This window comes from Arctopsyche grandis, chromosome 6, assembly GCF_051622035.1.
Source record: "Arctopsyche grandis isolate Sample6627 chromosome 6, ASM5162203v2, whole genome shotgun sequence".
In the NCBI taxonomy this organism is placed as follows: Eukaryota; Metazoa; Arthropoda; class Insecta; order Trichoptera; family Hydropsychidae; genus Arctopsyche; species Arctopsyche grandis.
Genome location: NC_135360.1, coordinates 21,508,809 through 21,534,735, shown reverse-complemented (window position 1 = coordinate 21,534,735; position 25,927 = coordinate 21,508,809). Strand labels below are relative to the sequence as shown.

Genomic DNA, 25,927 nt, shown 5'->3' with positions numbered 1-25,927 from the left:
ACGCCAATAAACGTTTTTTTCCGATTTGTCTTAGGCATGCTGAAATTAGGAAAATATGAAATTCGGTATTCTCGTGGTTCGGTATCTTGCCATTCGACCTAATCGCATTCGGCGAATCGAATTCGACGAATTTATAGTAAATCATTTAGCGTCAGTCTGATTTTAGCACCAGATGTGCAGGTCGTGTCTATAAATGTAACTGCAAAGCAGAGTGATACACACAGTAGCTATATTAATTAAAGTGACGTTTCGAATTAAGCACACGAGTTAACATGGAGCAAGATGAAATCGACGTAATACTAGATTGAATTTCTATTATGTATCTTTTAATGCTGCATACGCACCAAGCCAACGAACGGCCCACAGACCAACTTTTAAAATCAGTAGCGTACAAAATATTGAAATAAAAATTAAATTAAAAAATATTATTATTATATTAAAATTAAATTCAAATATCAAAATAGAATTATAATCATTATATTAAAATTAAAATAAAATATTGAAAGTTAAAACAGAACATACACAATTTAAATAAATTTTCGAGATTGAGCTAAAATTAGACCATCAAAAATCACTTCTATTACTGATAAATGGTTTAGTAAAAAAAGTAAATATGTATATTATATTACAAAGTGGATAAAATATACATATTTTCTTTTCTTAATTAAATCTCTTTACAACATTAACTAAATGAGATCCTTGTGCTTGTTATGAGGAACATAGTTTTTTTTAAATTTGATTCAAATAATGCGATATATACCCTTAAGTCTGGAGCTGCATTTAATCTATGTATATCTATATTTGTCCTTCGTATTTTATATATCTATAATCTCCCTCAACTAGTTCGGAAATTTAAGCACTTTTTCAGCAAGATGTCCATATTCTTCACTAATTTTAACCCAAATTCAATTACTAATTTTTTTCATTCTAAAATGCTATCACTTGAAAGTTCAAACAAGTTCTCTTTTTCCTTGGTTGATAATGACGTAGCTGTCCGAAAATGTTCATTATCAAAAGGGTTTGAAAACCAATTGTTTGCTCTTTCGGGTTTGGGGAAGTACCTACTGCGTAAAAGACGATTTCAGCTCTCTTAAATATTTAATTATTTTTTCACGTATGTATATCCCAAGATGAACGAATCTTGTATTCGGATAAGAAATTATGTAAGGTTTTAAATACTTCAGATTGATCATTTTCGAAACACAGCTTCCAAAAATCTAATTTTCTAATCATATTTTCAATTTTATCCGCAACATTAAAGATCGTTTTCGAGGTGTTGTGTCAAATTCAAGTTATTTATTTACTAGTTGTTTTATCCGGCTTCGCTCAGTATTTGTAATATAAACAGCTTAAACATGGCGAATCTAATTGTAAAAATTCATTTGTTTTTTTTTATTAAAATTATTTGAATCGAAAAAAATATAATATTCAACCAATTGAATTGTCATCATAGAAACTTTGTATTGTTTTCGAATTTATCAAGCAACAATACTTACATATATACAAAGTCTCTTTCGAAAATATATACATATTAGACTAGTGATTAGCCCGATGAAACATCGTCGCATGGGTATAAAATTATTTGGTCTCCGTGACGAGACAGAATGTTAAATGACAGAAAACGCAAATATCGGAAGGCAAAGATCGAAAATCGAAAGATCTTAAGTCAAAAGATCAAAAAAAAAAATGGTGCATGGTAAACGGTACATACTCACGTAAATACTCACTTAATTTGCGCGAGCAGGATACAACAGGAACAAGAGGAACAGGCTTTTCCTCCCGTATTAATGTGCGCGCGCAGAATACGGGAGGAAAAGCATGTTCCTCTTGTTCCTGTTGTATCCTGCTCGCGCAAATTAAGTGAGTATGTACCGTTTACCATGCACCATTTTTTTTTTGATCTTTTGACTTAAGATCTTTCGATTTTCGATCTTTGCCGTCCGATATTTGCGTTTTCTGTCGTTTAACATTCTGTCTCGTCACGTAGACCCAAAATTATTGTGGTATATATAAATATTCTTTTTTTACATACCTCTTTTTATTATGATTGTAAATCATCCATTCCTGAATGTCCGCCATTGTTGATTTATTTTCGCGTACCACCAATCATCAACCGTGTACCACCAAGCGGTACGCGTACCACAGGTTGGGAAACGCTGATCTAATATATAATTTCGAAAGATACTTTGCATATATGTATCCTTGGTTGTTCGTTATTCGCTGTTCGTTGGTTGTTCGTTCGTAGATCTGTGACGTCATCGAACAAATGATTCGATTTATTTTTTTCGATTCATAGGCGCCGATTCGATTTTTATCGATTCAAAGGATTTAAAGTCTCCGCAGGGGGCGCAACCTCATGATGTGCAGCCGTCATCGAACAAATGATTCGATTTATTTTTTTCGATTAAAAGGATTCAAAGTTCCCAAAGGGGGCGCAGCCTAATGGGGTGCAGCCGTCATCGAACAAATGATTCGATTTATTTTTTTTGTCGATTTATAGGGGCCGATTCGATTTATTTTTTAACGGGCAAAGACTTAGGGGGCGCGAGGGCGAAGCCATAGACAGCAAAAGGCTCAGGGGGGCGTTGAGAGCGAAGCCCTAGAAGGCAAAATAATAAAAAAAAAAATTTTTTTTAATTTTTTTGGTTAGATAAAATTTTGAATTGGATTTGTATATTTTAACAACATAATTTTTGTATGAAAACATGAAATAATAATTTTATATCGTATATTTAATTCTTAAGTTCACGTAACGGTGACCTCAAAGTGTTGCTAGCAAATTGAGCTATGTAAATGGCTACTTCCTCGTTAGTAGTTATATTAATGTTGTTCATAGTCTTCGTTAATGATTTATATGCCTATAATTTTACAACTAAAATATAGTATGTATTTGTTAATAATTTTGCAGAAATGGAGGTTGAAAGATTATCTGTGGACAATTGTAATTGCCACAGGAGTGGTTTATTTGGTTATAAAATACTTAAAATGGCGAATTTGGGCATCCCAAATCGACTTGATTCCGGGTCCGTTAGCTCTTCCCATCATTGGAAATGCATTCATCAAAGCTGCAAATAGAAAAAGTATGATAATCAATTATTGACTTAAATTAATACGTAAAAATACACATGTACATACACATTCATCCACTGTGTTGAAAATACCACATTATAAAAAATGCATTTGATTTTTAAAAATTATTTATTATTATAGCGAGGATGATTTTTATTGGTTTTAATTTATTTTAGATGTTGCTAAGAACATAGGACACAGATTTAAAACATATGGTCCAATTTTTCGTATTTGGTTTGGTTCCGAAGCTGTGGTTGCTATTAGAAATGCCGAAGATATGGAGGTAATAACCTTTAGACTACAATTTAAATTTTTTTTTTTAATACATAAGGATGTATGCTAATTACTATTATTTAAATTTGCAGCACTTATTGAATTCAACAAAGAATTTAAAAAAGTCCACGTTCTATAGATTTATTATTCAATGGTTAGGAGATGGACTGTTGACATCATCAGGTGACATTTGCTTTTTTTTGTAACATTTACGAAACTAAATATTTACATAAATTTCTTTGCTTTGAAAAATTAAAAAAACTTTATTAAGGATGTGAGTACTTGTATATACTTAGAATTATCACAATGTTACATATATTTAAAAAATATTTTTAGGTGCAAAATGGCACACACACAGAAAACTCATAACACCCACTTTCCACTATAAGATGTTAGAAAATTTTCACGAAATATTTGTTGCTAAAGCAAACATATTTGTTGAAAGATTGGATAGCAAGAGTGACACTTCAGAATCTTTTGATTTTTCCCTGTTCATTGCGCGAGCCACATTAGACGTCATATGTGGTAATTGATATAAAATATACCTATGTTTAAACTATTTAATAAGAATAAGGATAAACGAACATAAGAAAATAAAATTATATCAACAGAGACAGCCATGGGTACCAATGTCAATGCACAAAACGAAGAACAATCTGAATATGTAAAATCGGTATATAGGTAATACAATTTAAATAAATAAAAAAAATGCTTTTGTATTTAAGCAATTAAGAATGCAATGTCGGAATTATTTTATTATTTTAGCATTTCTCAATTAATAACTTACCGAAGCCGACGATTATGGCTATATGCGGATGCAATATTTAAACTAATAAGTAGCGGTAAGACATATTTTGAACTTTTGAATGTGTTGCACAATTATTCGAGGAAAATAATTCAAGACAGAAAAATATCTAGAAGTAAATCTGCTCCTATTAAAAGACGTCAGCAACAAGATGAAGAAATAGGTACACATGCATAAAAATCTAAATTTTGGAACATTGTTGTTGCAAGCAGGATTTAAAAAATAGGATACTGTTGCAAAAATAACAGAATATTAAATCAAAAGATTTCAAAAAGGGTGCAAATACATTCTTGCACCCCTCTCCCCTGGTTGAGACACTATTGACTATTAACTGAATTCGACTTGTTTATTAAATCTTTATAATTGTAGGTATGGAGAATAAAACAGCGTTTTTAGATTTATTGCTTAAAGCAGTAGACGACGGTGCCAATATAAGTGAAAATGCGATAAGAGAAGAAGTTGACACATTTATGTTTGAGGTTGAATACAATGGCTGTTTTTAATTTCTATTATTTATATATGAGATAAAATACTATGTTAATATTTGTGGAATATATGTAATTTATTTATGAAATATATGTAAATAATGTAATTTTAAAGGGACATGATACAACTGCAACAGGAATCAGTGTGTGCCTCTATCTACTTGGTCTTCATTCTGAACAACAGGTATTATATATTTTTAGAAAAATTCACAATTTCAATAGTAAACTTAAAAAAATCCCTATTTTGTTTCTTTAACAGCTATTTATATATCATTTTAAAATAGTGGTTCATAGTGAATTGTACATATTTTTTAGGATCGAGTAGCAAATGAAATTAAAGGTATTATGGGAGATAATGAGCGTCCTATAACAATAAAAGATGTCACTGATATGAAATATTTAGAAATGGTAATAAAGGAAGCTATGAGATTGTATCCTCCAGTGCCATTAGTTGGTCGGAATTTAGAGGAAGATGTCAAATTTGGTATGCAATTGAAAAATATATTTAAATTATTGTATGTATTATAGTTTGTGAATATAATTTGGTTTTGTATATTTACAGGAAAATATAATGTGCCAGCTGGAACAGCAGTGACATTATTTTTTTATTATTTACATCGTGATGAACGCTATTTTCCAGACCCGGAAAAGTTTGATCCGGATAGATTTCTTCCTGAGAATGTGAAAGGTAGACATCCATATGCTTATTTGCCCTTTTCTGCAGGTCCAAGAAATTGCATTGGTAATTATAAAGAAATATTTTCGTATGATTTATATATTAAAAGGTCATGCTGAATTATCATGTTGATTTTATTATATTTATAGGTCAAAAGTTTGCGTTATTAGAAGAAAAAGTAATAATAGCTACATTTTTAAGAAAATATAAACTGACATCAATACATAAACCAGATGAAATAATTCCCTTGTTTGATTTGGTTTTAAAACTGGAAAATGGAATTCAAATATTGTTAGAAAAACGGAAGTAATAAAATATTTTTTAACAAAAATGTATTGTACTTAAAAATGTTGTGTTATTCTACTTCTACATATATATTAACAATACCTACTAACAAGTAACTGGATGTTTTATTTTTTATGGGACACTTATTTTGTGTGAGAATATATGAGTCAAACTTTTTTTTTATTTCCAAAGAACTACTTTCAATCTTTAATTTTTTTAAATGTGCAGTTCAAAATCTCGTTATCTAGGTAATAAATAATATACGTTTATAAGTACACGTAGCAATGGCGGTTATGTACATACATACATACATAATACTTTTATGTACATAATTATGTTGAAATATTTCTTATATTAATTTATTAACTATTATAAACGTCAATAAAAATTAATTCACATGGCAACGGTAATTATCTTTACTATATTATTTAATGGACAAGTTGTATTTTGAAGACCATTTAGCGCCAGTCTGCTGCTCACTTCTTGTTGTGTAGGTTGTGTCTGTAATTGCATCGAAGAGTGATAAACACATTTGCTATATTGATTAAAGTGACGCATTAATTACATAATCGTCTCAGGGGCAATGGAGCGAGATGAAATCCACGTAATATATACATAAGATAAAAATTGTATCACTCGTTAACTCAATTCGTTTCGGAGCGATTGACGATTGACGTGATGATATCTTCACACTGTCATGTCGGTGTCAAGATATCGTCAGCTTTCTGTATTGCCCCAAAATCAAGTTGGGAATGGGCTATGGCAATGTCAACTTCTGTATTACTTTGTTATTTCGCTTATTATTGTTATTTGAGTCATTGACCTTCACATACAAGGTCCTTCTTTGATACATTCTTGATAGCTAAGCCACTCCAACATGTCAAGGTGATGGATCGCGAGGGGAAAGTATTTTAATCCTAAAAATATTCATGTGTAATAAACATTAGAATTAGGTCAGAAGAATACATATTTTCAGTTCTACGAGACTAGGGAATATACATTTTTTCTAGTACTGGGTTAAAAAATACTCAAATGTAAAGATATTGAGCAAGGGTAATTGGATTATTAGTCACACCACGATAGCCCTAAAGACAATTTTTGCCATGAAAATCGCGAATATGGAATATTTGGCACTCGAGTTCTCGTTAGTATGATAGTTATTGTTAGTATGATGGACTTTTCGGCTGCCAGATGTTCCGTTATAGAGATATTAGTGACCTTTTATAATCTATAAATGTAATAATCACCGAACCTTGAGCAATAGTGCCGCAACTATTTTTTTATTGCTGAATTCCGGCTCTGTAGTTTTATTTGGAATACATAGTTAGCTAATATGTAGTTCGGGGGATTTGCATGTTTTAACATATTTATATTCATTTATACGATAATTCAACAAAACAAAAATGTAATGTATATATTTTTTTTATATTTACTTTTATAATTGCAGCAATGGAAATTGAAAGATTATCTTTTGACATTTGTAATTGCCACGGGAGTGGTTTATTTGGTCATAAAATACATAAAATGGCGGATTTGGGCAGCCAAAATCGAATTGATTCCGGGTCCGTTAGCTCTTCCCATCATTGGAAATGCACTTAATGTTGCTGCAAATAGAAAAAGTATGATATTCAATTATTGAACGTCAGTGTTTAATAAGATATAATGATTTTTATGATGCATTTGACTGTTGTAAAATATGTATGATTAAATGTAGTTTTGAGAATAATTGGATTGGATTTTAATTTGTTTTAGATGTCGTCAGTATAGTAGGAAACAGATTTAAAACACTTGGTCCAGTTTATCGTCTTTGGCTTGGATCGAAAGCCATGGTTATTATTAAAAATGCTGAAGATATAGAGGTAATAATATTCATGTAATAATGTAAAGAATAAGTATTTTCGACATATTGAATTTTTCTGTATATTACATACATAATTTCTTATTTGCAGCAATTATTGAATTCAACAAAAAATTTGAAAAAGTCAATGTGGTATAAATTTGTAATGAAATGGTTAGGAGATGGACTGTTAACATCATCAGGTGACATTTGCTTTTTTATTATGTTATATGCAAAATTTTAAGTAGAAATTTTTTTTGAACATAAAATATATAACATTAAATTTGTATGCTGAACGGTTCTATTAATAAACAGAACATGTCCAATCAGAACAGTGACTAAACAGAAGAATGATTATTCAGAATAAGCAAAAAGATTACCAATTACGAAGATAAAATCTTATTAATAGAACATAATAAAGAATGAACTGTTCCTTGAGTTTTATCCAAAAATGCAAATTTGCATTTTTCGTATTGAAGTTATTTTAAATCATATTACTTTAATATACATATATAGTATAATCACTAAATATCGGCCATTCGGCGTAAAAATTTTGTCTTAAACCGTATATTAGGTTCCAAATGCTTGGGTGACTACAATGAAATGAATCAGCAGCTAATTGAAAAGCATTCTAATTGGAAAGAGAGAGGATCTTCCTGCAATTCCTTCGATGTAGGTTGTGAAGATATCATTTAGGACTTCAATGCAGTTATTCACGTTCGAAAATATGGCAGCTAATTGTACACATTTCGGTACGAAAAAAAAAAGTTTTATTTTTTATTTGTTCCAAATTGTCATTGTTCTGTTTTGTCACTGTTCTGTTTCATCATATTCTGTTTGATCCGATTACCATGCTTAATATATCGATGACTTGGTGCACATATATTGTATGTCCACGTGGTAAACATGAATTACCTTGAAAGGAAAAACCTGAATCTTTCCAGCATCTACAAACTTAAAATTCGACATACGCCCAAAATTGGACAAACAATACCTGTGCTCCAAGCCATCGATATGAGTACTTGTACGTGAATATCACAATGTTATATTTAAAAAATATTTTTAGGTGCAAAATGGCACAAACACAGAAAACTTATAACCCCCACTTTTCATTATAAGATGCTAGAGCATTTTCATGAAATATTTGTTGCTAAAGCAAACATATTAGTTGAAAGATTGCATAGTAAGAGTGACACTGGGAAATCGTTCGATCTGTACCCGTTCATTACACGTGCCACATTAGATGTCATATGCGGTAAATAACATTAAATATACCTATGTTTAAACTATTTAACAAGAATAAGGGCAAAATAACAGTGGAAAAAAATTGCATCAACAGAAACAGCTATGGGTACCAATATCAATGCTCAAAATGATGAACAATCTGATTATGTAAAATCAGTCTATAGGTAATACAAGTTAAATAAATTAAAAAAAAAGCTTTTTTGTTTTCAAAACAATTGATGCAAATATATGATGTCGGAATTATTTTATTATTTCAGCATTTCTCAATTAATATCTTACCGAAGTCGACGAATATGGTTATATTCAGATTTAATATTTAAGCTAATAAATAGCGGTAAGAAATATTTTGAACTTTTGAATGTGCTGCATAGTTATTCGAAAAAAATAATTCAAGAGAGAAAAGTATCTAGAAGTAAATCTGCTGTTATTGAGAAACGTTCGGAACAAGATAAAGAAATAGGTAGCTCTGATCATGACTTTTAAAAATGAACTTTCATGTAATAGAAAACTAAATTAAAATTGTTCTTCAAATCTTTGTAATTGTAGGTATGAAAAATAAAACAGCGTTTTTAGATTTATTGTTGAACGCAGCAGAGAGCGGTGCTGATATTAGTGAAGATGCAATTAGAGAAGAAGTTGATACGTTTATGTTTGAGGTTGAAAATAATTTTTATTTTTAAATAAAGATAAAACAAAATACTACACATGAAGGGCTCGGAGCAAGATAGTATCAACCATCATTTTGGTCCAAATTTTCCTGAATATGCCATCCTATGTAAAATGATTAATTTACATAGATGGAATATTCAGGAAAATTTGGACCAAAATGATGGTTGACACTATCTTGCTCTGTGCCCTTCATATGAGGGTTGTGGGTTAGCAATAGCAACATTAACTTAATTTTCAGGGACATGACACAACTGCAACAGGAATAAGCATGTGCCTATATCTACTTGGTCTTCATCCGGTACAACAGGTATTACATATTTTTAGAAAACTTCACTATTTAAATAGTATGTTTTAAAATAAATTCTCATTTTTATGCTGGTTGAGATGTATTATGATAATTTAACAGTTTTATTTTTGAAATAGTGAATTACACATATTTTTTAGGAACGACTAGCAAACGAAATTAAAAGTGTCATGGGAGATAATGATCGTCCTATAACAATAAAAGATGTCACTGACATGAAATACTTAGAAATGGTAACAAAGGAAGGCATGAGATTGTATCCTCCAGTGCCGATGATTGGTCGAAATATAGAAGAAGATATCAATTTTGGTATTCAGTTGAATGATATATTCATGTTATTGTATCTATATATTATATTTCGTTTATATTAATAATAACTGGTTGATGTGATTAATCAGATTAGGGAGGTGGAAGTAAATTTAGGTTGATTTAGTTTTTTTAAAGTCTTTTGAAGACTCCCCCCCGTCCCGTCATTCCGAAGTGATTATATTAGGTTTGGTTTGGTTTAAAAATAATAATTATGTACATAAACCGGTTTTTATTAATAGTAACAATCAGATTTTTAACATTGACTGTATTAGTTTGATTTTGATCTTTTCAGGAAAATATAATGTACCAGCTGGCGCAGCAGTGACAATATATTTTTATTATTTGCATCGTGACGAACGTTATTTTCCAGACCCTGAGAAGTATGATCCAGATAGATTTCTTCCTGAAAATGTAAAAGGTAGACATCCGTATGCTTATTTGCCTTTTTCTGCTGGACCAAGAAATTGCATTGGTATATATGAACGATCTTCTTATGATAGCTTATTGTATGTTCATGTTTTAAAAAGTGCAACCGAAATTTATAATAATATATTCATTGTAGGTCAAAAGTTTGCCCTACTAGAAGAAAAAGTGGTAATTGCGACAGTTATAAGAAAATATAAATTGACATCAATACATAAACCTGAGGAAATGACTCCCGTGCTTGATTTGGTTTTAAAAATGGAAAATGGAATTCAAATATTGTTAGAAAAAAGGCAGTAAAACATTTTTAGTGTATGTTTTGTTTAATAATTTGAATTATTTATGTATGTATGTATGATTTTAAAAATCTTTTTATTTTTCATAAATTATATTCATTACACATCTTAAGTCTATTTAATAGCTACTGATTTAGTGATCGTTATCCATTTTACACATTATTTTTCTTATTAGTTTTTGTAATATTATTTTATTTTATTGTTAATGTTTAAGGCATAGACTGGGAAAAAACTGAAAAATGTATGTACTTGTTAAATAATAAAAAAAAATTGTGTTTTTACTTACATATTATAATATAATATTACATACATATATACATATATGTACATACATACATATGTATATACATATATCCTTTGATAACATTGATGGGAATTTCATTTTAATAAATATTACATATAAATATTATCATATAAAAAAGTTTTTTAAAAACATACCTCTTCTATAATTTGTATATAAAATTATTATTTTGAATAAAAACACCAATAATTTTTTTTACTACCGCCATCTATGTATAAAATTAATTACTACCAACTGTCACCGAGATTAAAAATGTTCCGACTTGAAAAGCTTCTTAAACGATATTTTATCTCTATCGTTATGGCGGAGGATCCATTTACTATATTGCTCATATTGATGACCAAAATGGCAAAGTATGAAAACGATCAGATAAGAGGCAAACTTTTTCCTGAATTGTAATCGTAAGTGAAACGTATAGGAGGTATGTTAAAAGTAAATGAAAATTGGCCCATAGCAATTTTTTTTTCGTAATATATTTTTTATTTATTTATTTAATTTATTTTTTATTTATACCAGGAAGGCCTAACAGGTAACCCCAATGCGCCTTTCTGGCCAGAAATATTGTACATTTGATACAAGTATTATTATACAAAGTAAATACATATCAATAAACATCCACAGAGATATTTATGGTTAAATTTGTAAATTTGCAGCATTTTATACAATTCAGCGAAATCTGAGATTGCTAAAAACTTGAGACTTGCGGGAAAATGGGTAAGGTTGTCAATTTGTTGGAACCATTTTAAATAAAATCAGAAAAATTGGCGAACTCTGATAGGAAACGATCGACCTGGAGTCACAAATCCAAGGTCTGGCCAGCAGTGGGATTTAAATCCGTGACCAATTTGTTCAAAGCATTATATGCTAACAGTTGTGAAATACTAATGTAGGGTTCGGATATAGGGAGGATTGCAGGAGAGAGAAATTAAAGGCGATCTTTATTCACCCGTATACGTTTATTGTACAATATAAAAATATACACGATGCACATACGCATCCAGCCAGCCATGCCAACCAGTTAGCGGCACAGCCGCAACTCAACTCTACTCAACTGTCAGCCGGTGTCCTCAGTTCCGCAAACCCATTATAGTGAACACACATGTGTACCACTGCCTGCACACCACCCCTCAACATTACATTCATTACTAGACTGCGGATTAAAGGTCTGTTCATACCTAGTCAGCATGTACCGACTTCAGCAGGTATCCGGCTCTTTTTCCTATTATGTTGTAGATTAACATTAGAATTAGAATAATATAATACTATGATTACTAACCAAATTAAATTAAATTGTAAAATAGAAAATGATCAGTAGATCAGTAGCTATTAAAATAGACATAAGATGTATTGTGAACATAATTTCGTAATAATAAAAAGCATTTAAAAAAAAAAAATAATAATGTCTGACCATATGTAGATGTCAGATGTTGTTTCGATTTTTTTTGTATGTTTAATTATGTATTTAATAATATATGTATTATATGATGTATCGATTCTTAATCTGTTTAGCACATTCGCCGCTTTGGAGCAATCTGTAAGGCGAATGTGCATGATTAATTGAAAAATAATAAGATATCAATGTTATGTACGTATGTATGTGTATGTAGTTTTTATGTACATACAAATGTATCTCGTGAAGGTAACATGAAAGCTTTTATGATTTAGTCAGATGTGATCTTTGGCGTTTTACCTCCAGCAGCCAGTCTAAGTAAATTAGTAGAGTTTGGTTTCTCAGGTGATGTTTCCGTGCTGATAGCAATACAGGCGTACTGTATGATTGATGGTCGTTAGCTGACGAGGCCAACTACCAGGCAGTTGTTAAGTAGCTGACTCGTTTCGACCCAGACTTATCTATCCCAGAGGCGAATGTCGTGTTAAATGGAACGTGAACGCTCGTAAATTATTTGGCTTCCGGCGAAAAAAGGTTTGCCGTCACTGCTCGAAAGCTTCGACCTTCTTTTTTTCCGCGAAAATATATATGTATATATATGTATGTATATGTATACATGTTTTGGCTTCGGTTGGAATATCAGCTTTTGAGCTTTCCGAGGCCCCGAGGCGATTTCGTTTATTGCGGTTTCGTTTATTTTATGGGCGAGAGACATTTTTGACGCGATATTGCGCTCTCGGTCGTCCCGCGATCATATCCTCGGGATGTTCAATTTCTCCTTTGATAACGAGTCTAAATATTGAAGCTCATTCTGTCGGATCTTAATGATTATTATCTTTTTTTTTTATTATTATGTTCTCGTTTTTCTTTTTATTCTTTCGCTTCCGAGATATCCACGCCGACCGTTAAGAAAGTCGTAATTGAAAAATAAAACTCATCGTGCTAAAACTGTCAGTGCCGCTGACATTACATAATAAGACAGTTACTATATAAATTTGCACATATATCAGTTGAACTTTCAATATCATAGCAATTAAAAATTTTAAACTTCAATCGATTTTAGGAAAAAGAGAATTGGATCATGGAGAAGTCAAAATCTACCAAAAGATTTTTATTGAAAAGGGTCATTTTTTTTGAAAGTTTGTATTTATGTACATATACAGGATGTTTGGTAGCTAATTGCAAAGCCTTAAGGGGTTGATAGCTCATATCATTTACAACATTTTTATGGTGTATGGATCATGAGGAGAGTGCGAATGGACATTAGCGGGGCGACACGCTATCATCCAACTGTACAAAATTATAATTTCACGATTGAAAATCCTGTTTGATCAGTATTTATTTTATTTATTATTTATTATTAAATAGCAAATTGTTAATGAATTATTTCAAAATTTCACAAATGACAATTTTAATCTTAAATAAAATAATAATTTTATTTAAATAAAATACTGATCAAAAACGATTTATTTACTGATAAAAAAAAATTATTTACTGAATGTTTACAAGCTTTTTATAAACTTCATTCTGTTTATTCAGTTCCTGCCCGTCAAAAAATTGTTATCCGATTTTGAACCACGCACACGTAGATATACATAGATTAAATTGGTTATCACTATTTAGATTTTTCTGATTCTTCATTCAAAAATTTTTCATCTTTGTTAATTTTTTACAATCTAATAAGCTCCACTCTGTTTATTCAGTAAATTTCCTGCCCATCAAAAAAATATAATTTGATTTTGAACCACTCCCACTCTTCAGATCGCTTTGATATCTTACCAACATACGGGGGTTGGCTAACATTGAAGTTAATAAAGTTAATGAATCTGAAATGAAGCTATAGGAGTTTAATATTGAAGGAACTCAAAAATTTGGAATCTTGTGTCATATCGAAGTGATGACAGCTAGCTATCCAAACTTGTCTGTCTGCCGCCACTTCACAACTCACAGGATAAACAGTTTAACAGTTATAACAGTTTATTTTTTCGCTATCAATTGTTCATCTTTCAAAAGAAACAGAATAATATTTTATTATATGATACGTCTGTGAAAAAGGAACATACATATGTAGTTCATGATCAGTTGAAGAATATTGTTATTTGAGTTCGGGGACGAGAAAAAAGTAGCTTTAAATTTTAGCTTAAGATTCCAAAGAAAAAAAATGTCTTTGACTTTGAGTTCTTTGTCGTTGATTTCCCTGAATATTTTAAATAATTGCCCGAACGCAAACGGGCATTAGAGAGTCTTTAGACGTTGTTCTTTCGGGGAGAGGGTCACGCTCGGATGTTTCCCCTAACGATATCCCCAGGGAGGAGATAATTGCCTAAAAAGTATTCGCTCCAGGAAATAAATCAGAAGCGGGGAAAGACTCAAGGCCTGGAAGACGGAGGCTGGAGTGGGGGATAATCATAAGCGTATTATCTAGCTTATTTTTGGCTCGTTCCACGTAGAAAGCCCTCTCTCCCAGGAAGCTTAGCTCGAAGATTTCGTTTGGGCCTGCGAGTATCATTGATTTATTATGACCCCACGGATTTCATCGGCTACATCGTTGAAAGCTCCGCTCGGTCAGTTTTCCGCTCGCGAAAAAGCCGCGTGTTGAATTTTCCCGTCAATTTTCCCCACCATCAAAATAATAGTATGCATTACATGCATTATTATCATTGCGGTCTGTTCCTCAGAATGTCTATTGGTTGATTCTGTATTCAATGCAATTACATATGAACTGTTGACGCTATCGATCCGTCGACTGCAACTGGGAATGCACATTGTGAATCAACATGCAAATCGACGACATTGATCGGCTACACGTTTGTTGCGATACACAATTGGATATGTATTTGCACAGTAATTGAAGGTTGTATCTAAAAAACAAGGACTATATACCTTATATAAAAATTGTCTAATGCGTGCGTGCGTGTGTACGAAGTACTCGCTGTTAGCACCATACTCCGTCTCTATTTATCCCCTTGGAATTGTATATCGTGGAAAGAGACGCGGCATATCAATTCGTTCATATGATCGGCCGATATTTTACCGTGTAAAAAAATATGTGCACACAGGCTACTATTAGTTCAATAATAGACGTACATATGTATAAAGAGCTACGCACGTCTTCCGAATGTCTTTTGAATGTTGTCGTTATTGTAAGAAATCAAACTTTTCCCATATGAAGACAGCGTAAAATATAATATGCTTACATATTAAGCTCAGGGGATAAATCTACCAAAATAAAAATAAAATGCTGAATCACCTTAACTCAATTCATTAGATTTTGCCTTTTCTATAAATTTGACGAAAATTAGATTGATAGATAATAAAACAAGCTGCTTAGAAAAATCTTAAAACACACACACACATACACATAATTTTAGCTTAATGTTTAGTATGCCATAGTAATGGTAAATTAGGACTTTTACCGGCAAATCTTAAAAGCAAAAAATACACCACGAAAAAATAATTTTAGACTGTAAAGCTACATAGATGGAACAGTTTTTGTCCAAACTAACCACTCAATCGCTGCACGTTTTTTAGACACCTCTATTGAAAATATACGATCTATATTTAAAAACTATGGATTTTTTCAATTTAATTTGTTTTAAAACTATTCATATAAAAGAAATCGAAATTAATTTTGACTTAATTTAAAGTATATTGATTGTAATGATTTAATTTAGGACTTGAAATTTAGAAACATAATAATAATAACAATAATAGCTTTTATTCCAAACGATGAGGAGAATACTGCAATCCCCAACGCCCATTTAAATAATATATAGATAATAAACTGCGATAAAGGCGCTATGTAATATGTGCAACAAGATCTGGGTAAACGGAGTATGGCCGAAAGATTGGGTCAATTCAATATTCATTCCCTTACACAAGAAAGGATCTACAAAAAAATGCGAGAATTACAGGACCTTAGCCTTAATATCGCACTCTAGTAAAGTATTGCTGTATATAATTAAAGATCGTTTGAGCAGTTACCTTGGATGGCAAATACCGAACGAACAAGCAGGGTTTGTAAAAGGCAAAGGGACGAGGGAACAAATACTGAATATACGTCAACTCATTGAAAAATGTCGGGAGTTTCAAACTCCAGCCGTTCTTTGTTTTATAGACTATAAAAAAGCTTTTGACTTTGTGAACTGGGACTATCTGTGGAAAGTTCTACTGGACATGGGAGTCCCCATGCATCTTGTAAAAATAATACATAACTTGTATAATGATAACAATGCAGTAGTTCGAATCAATTCGCTAAACTCGACAAATTTTCGAGTACAACGTGGAGTAAGGCAAGGGTGTATATTATCTCCAGACCTATTTAATATATATGGAGAGTATATAATGCGTAGAGCACTGGATGGTTGGAAGGGTGGAGTGTCCATTGGTGGAAAAAAACTATCCAATCTTCGGTATGCGGATGACACAACGCTCATAGCTAATAATCATGAAGAAATGGCCGAACTGATCCGTCGTGTTGAGACAGAGAGTAATGTGCTTGGCCTCCAGATAAACCGCCCCAAAACAAAAATTATGATAATTGACCGTCACCAACAGCTGCAAAACAACAACTCAGCTTTAAACGGTATAGATGTGGTTGATAATTTTGTCTATCTGGGGTCACTCATATCTAACAACGGCGGCAGCGAATTGGAAATACGGCGCCGGATTACATTAGCAAAATCGGCAATGTCACAACTAACGAAGATTTGGAAGAATAGAGCCATTACAACTGCTGTCAAAATCCGTCTCGTGAAGAGTCTCGTTTTTTCTGTCTGCCTTTATGGTGTCGAGACGTGGACCATGAAGGCGGCGGATAGACGGAGAATCGATGCCTTCGAGATGTGGTCCTGGAGACGGCTACTGCGCGTGCCTTGGACCGACAAACGCACGAATGTGTCTATTCTTGAAGAATTGAAAATCAAGGATAGATTGTCAACAATATGCCTGAAACGTATATTGCAGTTCTTCGGCCACATTGCACGAAGAGGTGAGGAGAGCCTGGAGCGGTTGGTTGTGGTTGGTAGCGTCGAAGGCAGAAGAGCCAGAGGCAGATCCCCCGCACGCTGGACTGACCAAGTATCTGCAGCGACGGGCGCTTCCACGGTAGCAAGTCTTCGCCTGGCCGAATTTAGAACTGAATGGAGGCAGCTGGTTGACCGCACATCATAGTCACGATCCTCAGTGATGAGGGAACCGACAGCAATATAGATAATAAAGAGTATTGAAAAAATAGTAAACAAAAAAAAAATACATAAGTAAATATATAAATATTACTAATAATAAATAATAATAATAATAATAATAAATAATAATAATAATAATTATAATAATAAATAATAATAATAAATAATAATAATAATAAATAATAATAATTTAATGTCTATTCAAGGCGGTCGGTGTAGTAGTTCCATCCATCGAACATACAATGAAGAATGCAAATGAGAAGATGCAGCAGCAAGAACACAATTAGGCGATAAAAATATTCGAAGACGTAGAGAGGCCGATCTCATCCTGAGAATGGCTTCAAAGTGAGACACATGCCCTTCCACAAACATTTGTGACGCGTTGCAGTTCCTAGGTAGCCCGAAAAGAGCACCGAAACAGTTGTTGTATTGAAGCGTACATAGCGCTCCCCCTTGTGAAAAATCCGATATTTCCGTACCCTTTCAGTTTTTTTTATTTCTCTCTGATTAATGATTCAATTGAGAAACCCTGACTCATCACATGACTCATGTCAACCTATCATGAATATATATATATGTATATAAAATATGAAGACTTTTGAAGATACTCTTCTTCGAACAGTAGCCAATTGAGATTATGTTCTTCCCCGGGGCTTTCTCAAACATCCGAAAAAATTTTCGTCTGCGGTGCATGTTTTTTATTTTAAATTTAATATAAGAATAATATTGTATTTCTGTCTGAAATAAAAATGTCTAGTAACATATAATGTATTATAATTGGTACAATAAAAAATCAAAATCATGCTTTGAAAATTATCAAGCTCTATTGTGTTTTATTTGCAAACTACATATGTATATCCCAAGAAAAACGACATGCGAAAAATAAATTTATATATTGTCTTTAAGTTTCATTCTAATATTGAAAATTATCGCCAAAAATGTATTGAATTACCGGTAAATGCATACATATTAGGGAAATATTTATCGTTGCAACAGAATTAGCTTAATTCATTTAAATTCAAACAAATTATTCTTTGAAACTCGAAAATATAGAATTTTGATTGAAATTCCAACACACTATTGCCGGAAATTAATTAAACTGTAGCACGAAAATTGTTGAGCGGGGGGTGCTTTTGTATATACAATACAATCGCTAAAATGGGTCTAATGGGTCAAAAGTTAATATAAATATCGGCAAACCCTCCAGCTGACCTCTCAAACATTTACTACGCAGCCGTTCAAAATTAATTTGCCAAATCGAACGTTTAATTGCGCTCGAGGGCAATTTAACCCTTTTCCATAACGACGCCAATTTTATTACGCGAACATTCGATACGTTGCAAATTTCCTCACAAGCGAATACTGTAGGCTCACGACTTTGTTGAATACGAATACCCCTACACTTCTATACTTATCTGTGTTGTTAATTCCTACTTCATTTATATCTACGTACAATGTATATACATTGTATACTGTACATATGTATATAGTTCTGAGTCACGTATGCTCACCTGATTACAGACAAGTCCCCCGGGAAAGTTTGCACATGGAAATGAAGGAGTCGAAAACTTCGCCAGTGTAAGCATTTCTTGTTGGTGAGTTTTTAAGTCCTGCGTTGACTTGAGGTTTAGTTGAAGTACGGATGTATGTAGATTTACGTGGCTTATTGACCCGTTTTTGGTTAAAATCAGGTAATATTGATTTGTTTGTAGTTTTTTGTTTAAAAATAAATCTACTCTTCATTTCAGACGGCTATTAGTTATCGAACTCATATTTATCTTACTGTGTAGTAAAATGGAACAGCATACAGATTATTTCAATCTATATTAAAGTTCGTTTACACCAGCACAGCTCAAGCCGGTAACTGCTGGTATGTACCTCGCATATCAATGTAACCAGCACGCGCACATTAATACGGGAGGAAAAGTCTGTTCCTCTTGTTCCTGTTGTATCCTGCTCGCGCAAATTAAGTGAGTATGTACCGTTTATCATGCATCATTTTTTTTTGATCTTTCGACTTAAGATCTTTCGATTTTCGATCTTTGCCTTCCGATATTTGCGTTTTCTGTAATTTAGCATTCTGTCTCGTCACGGAGACCGGTATGTACTATGTACATATGTATCGGTATATTGAACACCGTTGTAGCTGTAGATCTTAACATGGTTTTAGGTACGCCATCATTCCGATATATCGTCGCTTGACAACCCCTGTCCCGCTTTTCCCACTTATCTGGATTAATGTTTTATAAGTTGTGCCTTGCGCGTCTCCCAGTCGGGTATCCGTCACCGAAATCTCAACCATTTACAATTTAATGTGTCTCGTTTCGGGTTTAATGGGGTTAAAACGGTCGCGCAACCCTCCATTGTGCTCCAGCGTCAAGTCGAAAACCCTGGGGTATTGTATCACCACTCTGGCTAATCACTCGACCAGTGAGTGGCATATGCCAGAGCTCATCCTATACCTCGAACCGGGACGTTGGAATAATGATTTTTTTAAACTATTCAGGTCCGATTTTCGAGAAAATCCTCCAATCTGCACTCCGAGCTTTTGCTCAAATTAGCACAGTGAAAATATTTATTTTCTTCTATGACGAGTTTACATAAATATTTAAATAACGTATAGGATTGCGCTTGAGATTCCAAAAATAGAGATATTTGTCACTTCTGTTAGTACCAGTATTTGCCGGTATTGATTTATATAAGTAACCAATTAATCGATCACCAACCAACAAAAACCAATATCATATTCGAATTCAGTGGGTCAAACTTAGTAAAGATTGGTTAATCTCCGCTCTGGTATTTTTTTTTGTTGCTCAGTGTAATTAACTATTTCATTCAATTACTTTAATTGATTTTTAATAAATTACATTCTTAATTACAAAATAATGTGTTGAGTCCTTCTACAACTCGCAAATTACACATGAGTGAGTGTCAAAAAATAGCTAGTAAATTTTTGGATGGTCCTTGCTTGAAAAATGTTTGTGTGTAAGGGATGGTTTAAGCTTTTAAATATTATATGTATGTATTCATACAGTTGTTAAGTTTAAAAAATAGGAAAATGTAGGAAGGCGGCGAGGTTTCTCATTATTAATCAGTTATATTATCCACCAAGACAGATCAGTGGTTAACAAGTAATGTTTCCGAACGCGTGGTCACGGGTTCTATTCTTGGCTTTGTTACTGGCCAGACCTTGGACGTGTGATTCCGAGGTTGATCGTTTCCTATTAGAGTTTTCAAATGTATCTAATTTTATTGGAAACGGTTCCGACACATTGGTATTCCTTTCCTATTTCTTGCAAAATTTGAGTTTACAGCATCTCATAATTTGTTGATCTTTAAAAATGCTTAAAAAATTTGTCCATAGATGTCCCTATGATGATTGTAATGCTAGATGATCGATGTTTGTAATTGGCGATTTGAATAATACTTATGTACAATGTTGACAATAGATGTTGTGTTGAAAAATGATGTAACCTGTATAAATAAATAAATGTGTAAATCAACATATGTAATCGGAAATAGTGTTAGGCTTATGATATACTCAGCGGCTCTTTAAAATAACAGGTCAAAAATTATGTAGAGTGTTGACTCATTCTTCGACTTATCCATTCAAACTAGCCGATACAATGTTTTCTTTTAAATTCAAAACAATTCAACATAATATTAAACATAAAATTGAAATTATTATATATTGGTACTACCAGTAGTCTATTTTGTACTATCGGTAGTACCGAATGTCAAATTTTGACCAAAAACTGGCTGTACTATGTAGTATTGGAGTACTTATTTGACGGATATGTTATATAACGACCAGCAGCATAGCTCGGTCGTTAAGCTTTTGCTTAGCGTCAAGAGGCGCCGGGTTCGATCCCTCGGCCCGGGTCTCGAATGAAGATGAATTTTTGAATGAGTATGCTGTTGGTCAGACCTGGATTTGTGACTCCAGGTTGATCGTTTCCTACCAGAGTTTGCTAATTTTCTCTGATTTCATCGTTGAAACGGTTCCCGGAAAAAAAAATTGGCTAAAAATCCTTCCTACCTACTATGTCACCACTATTTGAAGTATGATTGATGTACAATAAAATTTATGTACAATTCATAGATATCTCGTTTATTTGCGAGTTTTTCAGTGTCTCGTAATTCAACGACTTGTAATAAAAATGCTGCATTTGTAATTGTAATTGTAATTTGTCATTGGCCATGAAGGTGCATTGGGATTAACCTGTAAGGCCTTCCTGGTATATATGTAAAATAAATAAATAAATAAATAACGTTATGCCTTTTCTTTTCAGGAACAGAAATATTTTTAAAAACATGTTACTCCATTACTCCATTCTGAAATGCAATTCTTTGCTCTGTAGCCATCACATAAGCGAAGTTTGAAATTGGGTTCGAATCGAGACAATGGTGATCAAAGTATACTCGTACCAATTTATCTCGACATATTTCATAGTGTGGTGAAATTTTCAACGTTCGGATTTATTCGCAACCGGTAGCATTTTTATGCAGTGGTGTGTGTCTCGTTGTGCACGTTTCAGTGCGGTCGTGGGGTGGGTCTGGGGTATTTTGCAGTTTTCCGGGGGGAGGGATATCTTGACTGGTTGGGCAGACTCGTTTGTTGTCTTCTCTCTCTCGGTTTTGTGCACACGTCCACGTGTATGTATATGTATGTTCTTGTATACGTGCACGTGTCGGGGGGCTTGAACATAATGAACAGCACTCTTTCTGGCGTTGCTGCGGTAGCTCACCTGCTAGACACACGTACAAGTGTTTTGTGCTTCTATCTTTGAAGGACAGCTTCTGGTGAGCGTATACAATGCAGGGTTAGCTCCACGATCCGCGAAAATTTGTGTGCAGATTTTCAATAATCTAATATATACACTTTGTATGTAAATATGTATGTGACTATTGTTGGTTCGTAAATCCGTGACGTCATCGAACAAATGATTACACTGTTCGACAAATGACGACTTTTTTTGTGGTTCAAAGACGAGATATGACTTTTCTTATAGATCTATGCCCAGTAAACACGAATCTGGTAATAAAAAATGTTGATTGGCTCGAGATTCGGAGATATGTGTGTTTATTAAATCGCGCGACTTTTCCATATCTTCGTGATGTCTCAAAATCTGTCAATTTCCTGTTCAAAATGAATTTTCAAGATACGATCAGTATCTTGAAATTTGCTGGTTTGTATATAAAAAATGCTAAAAAAATATTGACTTATCAAATTTGTTAAATTTATCTATAGATGTCTCTATGATGCTTTGTTAAAATTATTCTAAGAATTGTATATCGATGTTTGTAATTAGCAAAAAGGTGCCTTGGGGTTTATCTGTTAGGCCTTCCTCGTATATATTTATGTAAATGCATGTATGTAAAAATAAAATAGAATATCTCTTTGATAATTTTGGTACTAAGAAATGTATTAAAATAGATACGTATGAACTTGAATAGAACACATATGAACATATGAACTTGAACGAATGAATAGAATTTGAAGAAGAAGATTTTGTTTATATTTTAATAGTGGTTTTACCCGGCTTCGCTTGGTATTTACAATATAAACCGCTTAAACATGACTAATCTAATAGTAAACATTTTATTAAATTTATTTGGATCGTTTTATTTTATATAAATTTATTTAAATATTCATTTGTTTTTTTTTATTAAATTGACTGTCACGAATAAACAAACATATGTATATTTATACTAATTCTCTTTCGAAATTATATGTATACTAGAATCCAGCGCCTGCGCCCCCGGCGGCGCCTGCACCCTCAGCGACTTCAAATCCTTTAAATTGAAAATAATCGAATTGCCGCCTATTAATCGAAAAAAAAAATCGAACGTGTCGTCTACGAACCAACGAGTGAAGGTTACATACATATATACAAAGTCTCTTTCGAAATTATATATTAGATTCACAGAAAAGTACGAGTTTTCCATAAAATTTTCATACCGATTATATATGTACGTATATGAATGGGAATGCTTTTGTAAGTTATATTTATTATACTCTTTTCCAGTCATTTGGTCAAATGACGTACTTTTATTTTATGGTATATGATAGGTGTAAGTTTTATGAAATTTAATTATAAATTAATTTAAAAATGTAAAAGTTATACCCTATATATACATATAATACATTATTTTAATATTAGAAAAAAACTTAAAATAAACTCGCTCTGACACGGAAATCTCTATTGACATTAGACTTTTACTATTTTTTTCCACAACGTCGAGAGAATCTTCCGGCCAACCCTGCACTTTATGATGCAGGTACCGGCTGCACGTTTGTGTGCATGAAATTGCAATTAAAATTTCAGTCTTTGGCCGTCACGATGACGATGCCGTCATTATGAAAACGTACTGAACGCTTTGGAGATACAGAGAGATACGTAGTACTCTTGTGATATTAAAATTTAATTTCTGATATTGATATGGATTAGATGAATCATTCCGTAGAGTGGATCAATCAAATCGGAATTATTCAAATGAAGTTGTTAGTCTCAAGTACACCGGAATACACGAAGGGATAACGAGTGCCAACTCGACTAAGAGAGGATAGACTTTGCATAAAATTTGTAAACGTTTGCTACGGTCTGCACAAACTGCTTTGAAGCCCGAAGAATAGAACAAATATTTAGCGGCTACGGTCAGATAAAAGAAGACTTCGCCTTGCAACGTTTAAAGCCTTTTTGGCAAAGAGCTTTTTCCCCTTTCTACCAGGTCATTTTTACTGGAAAGAATTTTCCGTGTTAAATGGAAGAGCTACATATAAAGCTGAAATTTACTTTATTTTTGTGTATTTTATATGGTTGTTTCACCATGTTTTACATACTGCCTGTCAGTCATGAAGTTAAGTGTCGTTGAGAAAGGTTTTCTCCAGTGGTTTCATTTTCTTTCCGGAAAGTAGAAAAAAATAAAACAATGACTTAAGTGGGTAGCATTGATTTTTTAGTAGTGCCAATAAAAACTGTTACTGCAATTGACAAATTTTTACAGTAAGTGACATAGAAATACTAGAAATTTTTTGGCTTATTACATACATATAAATAATAAAAATATTGTCATTTTGTCACATCTTTCGATAACTTTCTGATAAAAGCCGATTTTACGGTCGATGCGAGTCGAGACTTCTCGAGTATTGCTGTGCCGTGAGTAAATCGGTGCGCAATTATTATTAGGTACCTATACAATATTTAGATTTTTAAACAATCATATTCAGTACACATTATTGAAATTTAAAAGACATTTACCGATATAATTATTACGTTTACCAACCACTTTTTTGAGTTGCTCCGCTCTGACACCTAGTGTGCACGGTGCGCAATTATTTTACGTACCTATACAGTTTATATATGTAATCAATATTAAATATGTAATCAATATTATCGATTCGTTAATAACATATAAATGTTTTTTGTATGTACATAATGTCGCGTAATCATTTTGTCCTAGACTTTTTGTCCGTAGACTTTCTGCCGTAGACTTTTTGCCCGAAGACTTTTTGTTCGTCGAAATTTTTTCTTTAGAATGTTGGTTAAAGCCGAAAAAGTCTACGACAAAATGATTACGCGACATTATGTACGTACAAAAAACATTTATATGTTATTTACGAATCGATAATATTGATTACATATTTCAAAATCTGTTCAATAATGTTGTCAATTGAACTATGATATGCTAAATTAAAATCAAAATCGCTCAGATTAAATGAAAAATATTAAAAAGCTGGGTTTATTAATAATGTACCTACATAGATTTAAGCGAAGAATTGGATCCAAGTAAACAGTGCAGAATGCTCTTATATTAGTTTCATTTTATGTACATATATATGTATATCTGTATGTATACATACAATAGTATAAGCAAAACAGTAGACGGACGTTAAAAAAAAACAAAGAGAAAATTAACGCGGCACTGTTTAGTAAGTGGTGTATATTTCATGGGCGATTTTCTCCGAGTCCTTAATGTCCTTTATTCAATTTCTCAAGCACGACGTGTTTAATGGTCCAGTTAAGGTTATGATCTCCGGACTCTGTAAGGATCCTCTCTTTGCGAAGGGATCCAGGCTGATTTGAAATTACGACGTCGTAAACACGCGGCTCCTTTACGACGCGAACGTGTCGGCGAAAAGTTTGAGAACCGCCTCTCGACGAACCCTTACGGATGCGCAATGGCGAATCATCGTTTTGCCCGCACGGATCGGTCGTATTTGCCTAAATGTGGTCATACGTCGAAATTTCGTCGTAAAATCGCCATATTGTATTAATCCTCTCGACGTATCTATGGGATTTCTATTACCTTGCCTTTCTATTACAGGGCCTTGCAAGGCCTTGTAGTGAAAGTGTTATGAGCCTTCGTACAA

General features: G+C 32.8%; 1 protein-coding gene across 1 annotated transcript; it reads left to right on the top strand.

Annotated features, from left to right (window-relative positions):
* The first annotated feature begins 153 nt into the window (after positions 1 to 153).
* LOC143912648 (uncharacterized) lies at positions 154 to 10,956 on the top strand. The gene is made up of 24 exons (XM_077431944.1): positions 154 to 293; positions 2,909 to 3,080; positions 3,246 to 3,352; positions 3,435 to 3,525; positions 3,679 to 3,867; positions 3,954 to 4,023; positions 4,108 to 4,310; positions 4,517 to 4,626; positions 4,748 to 4,816; positions 4,948 to 5,116; positions 5,195 to 5,374; positions 5,458 to 5,614; positions 6,146 to 6,197; positions 7,041 to 7,212; positions 7,346 to 7,452; positions 7,543 to 7,633; positions 8,497 to 8,685; positions 8,770 to 8,839; positions 8,933 to 9,135; positions 9,222 to 9,331; positions 9,583 to 9,651; positions 9,789 to 9,957; positions 10,250 to 10,429; positions 10,520 to 10,956. The coding sequence occupies exons 1-24, from the start codon at positions 273 to 275 to the stop codon at positions 10,678 to 10,680; spliced, it is 3,111 nt and encodes a 1,036-aa protein (XP_077288070.1). The 5' UTR covers positions 154 to 272; the 3' UTR covers positions 10,681 to 10,956.
* The last annotated feature ends 14,971 nt before the right edge of the window (positions 10,957 to 25,927 follow it).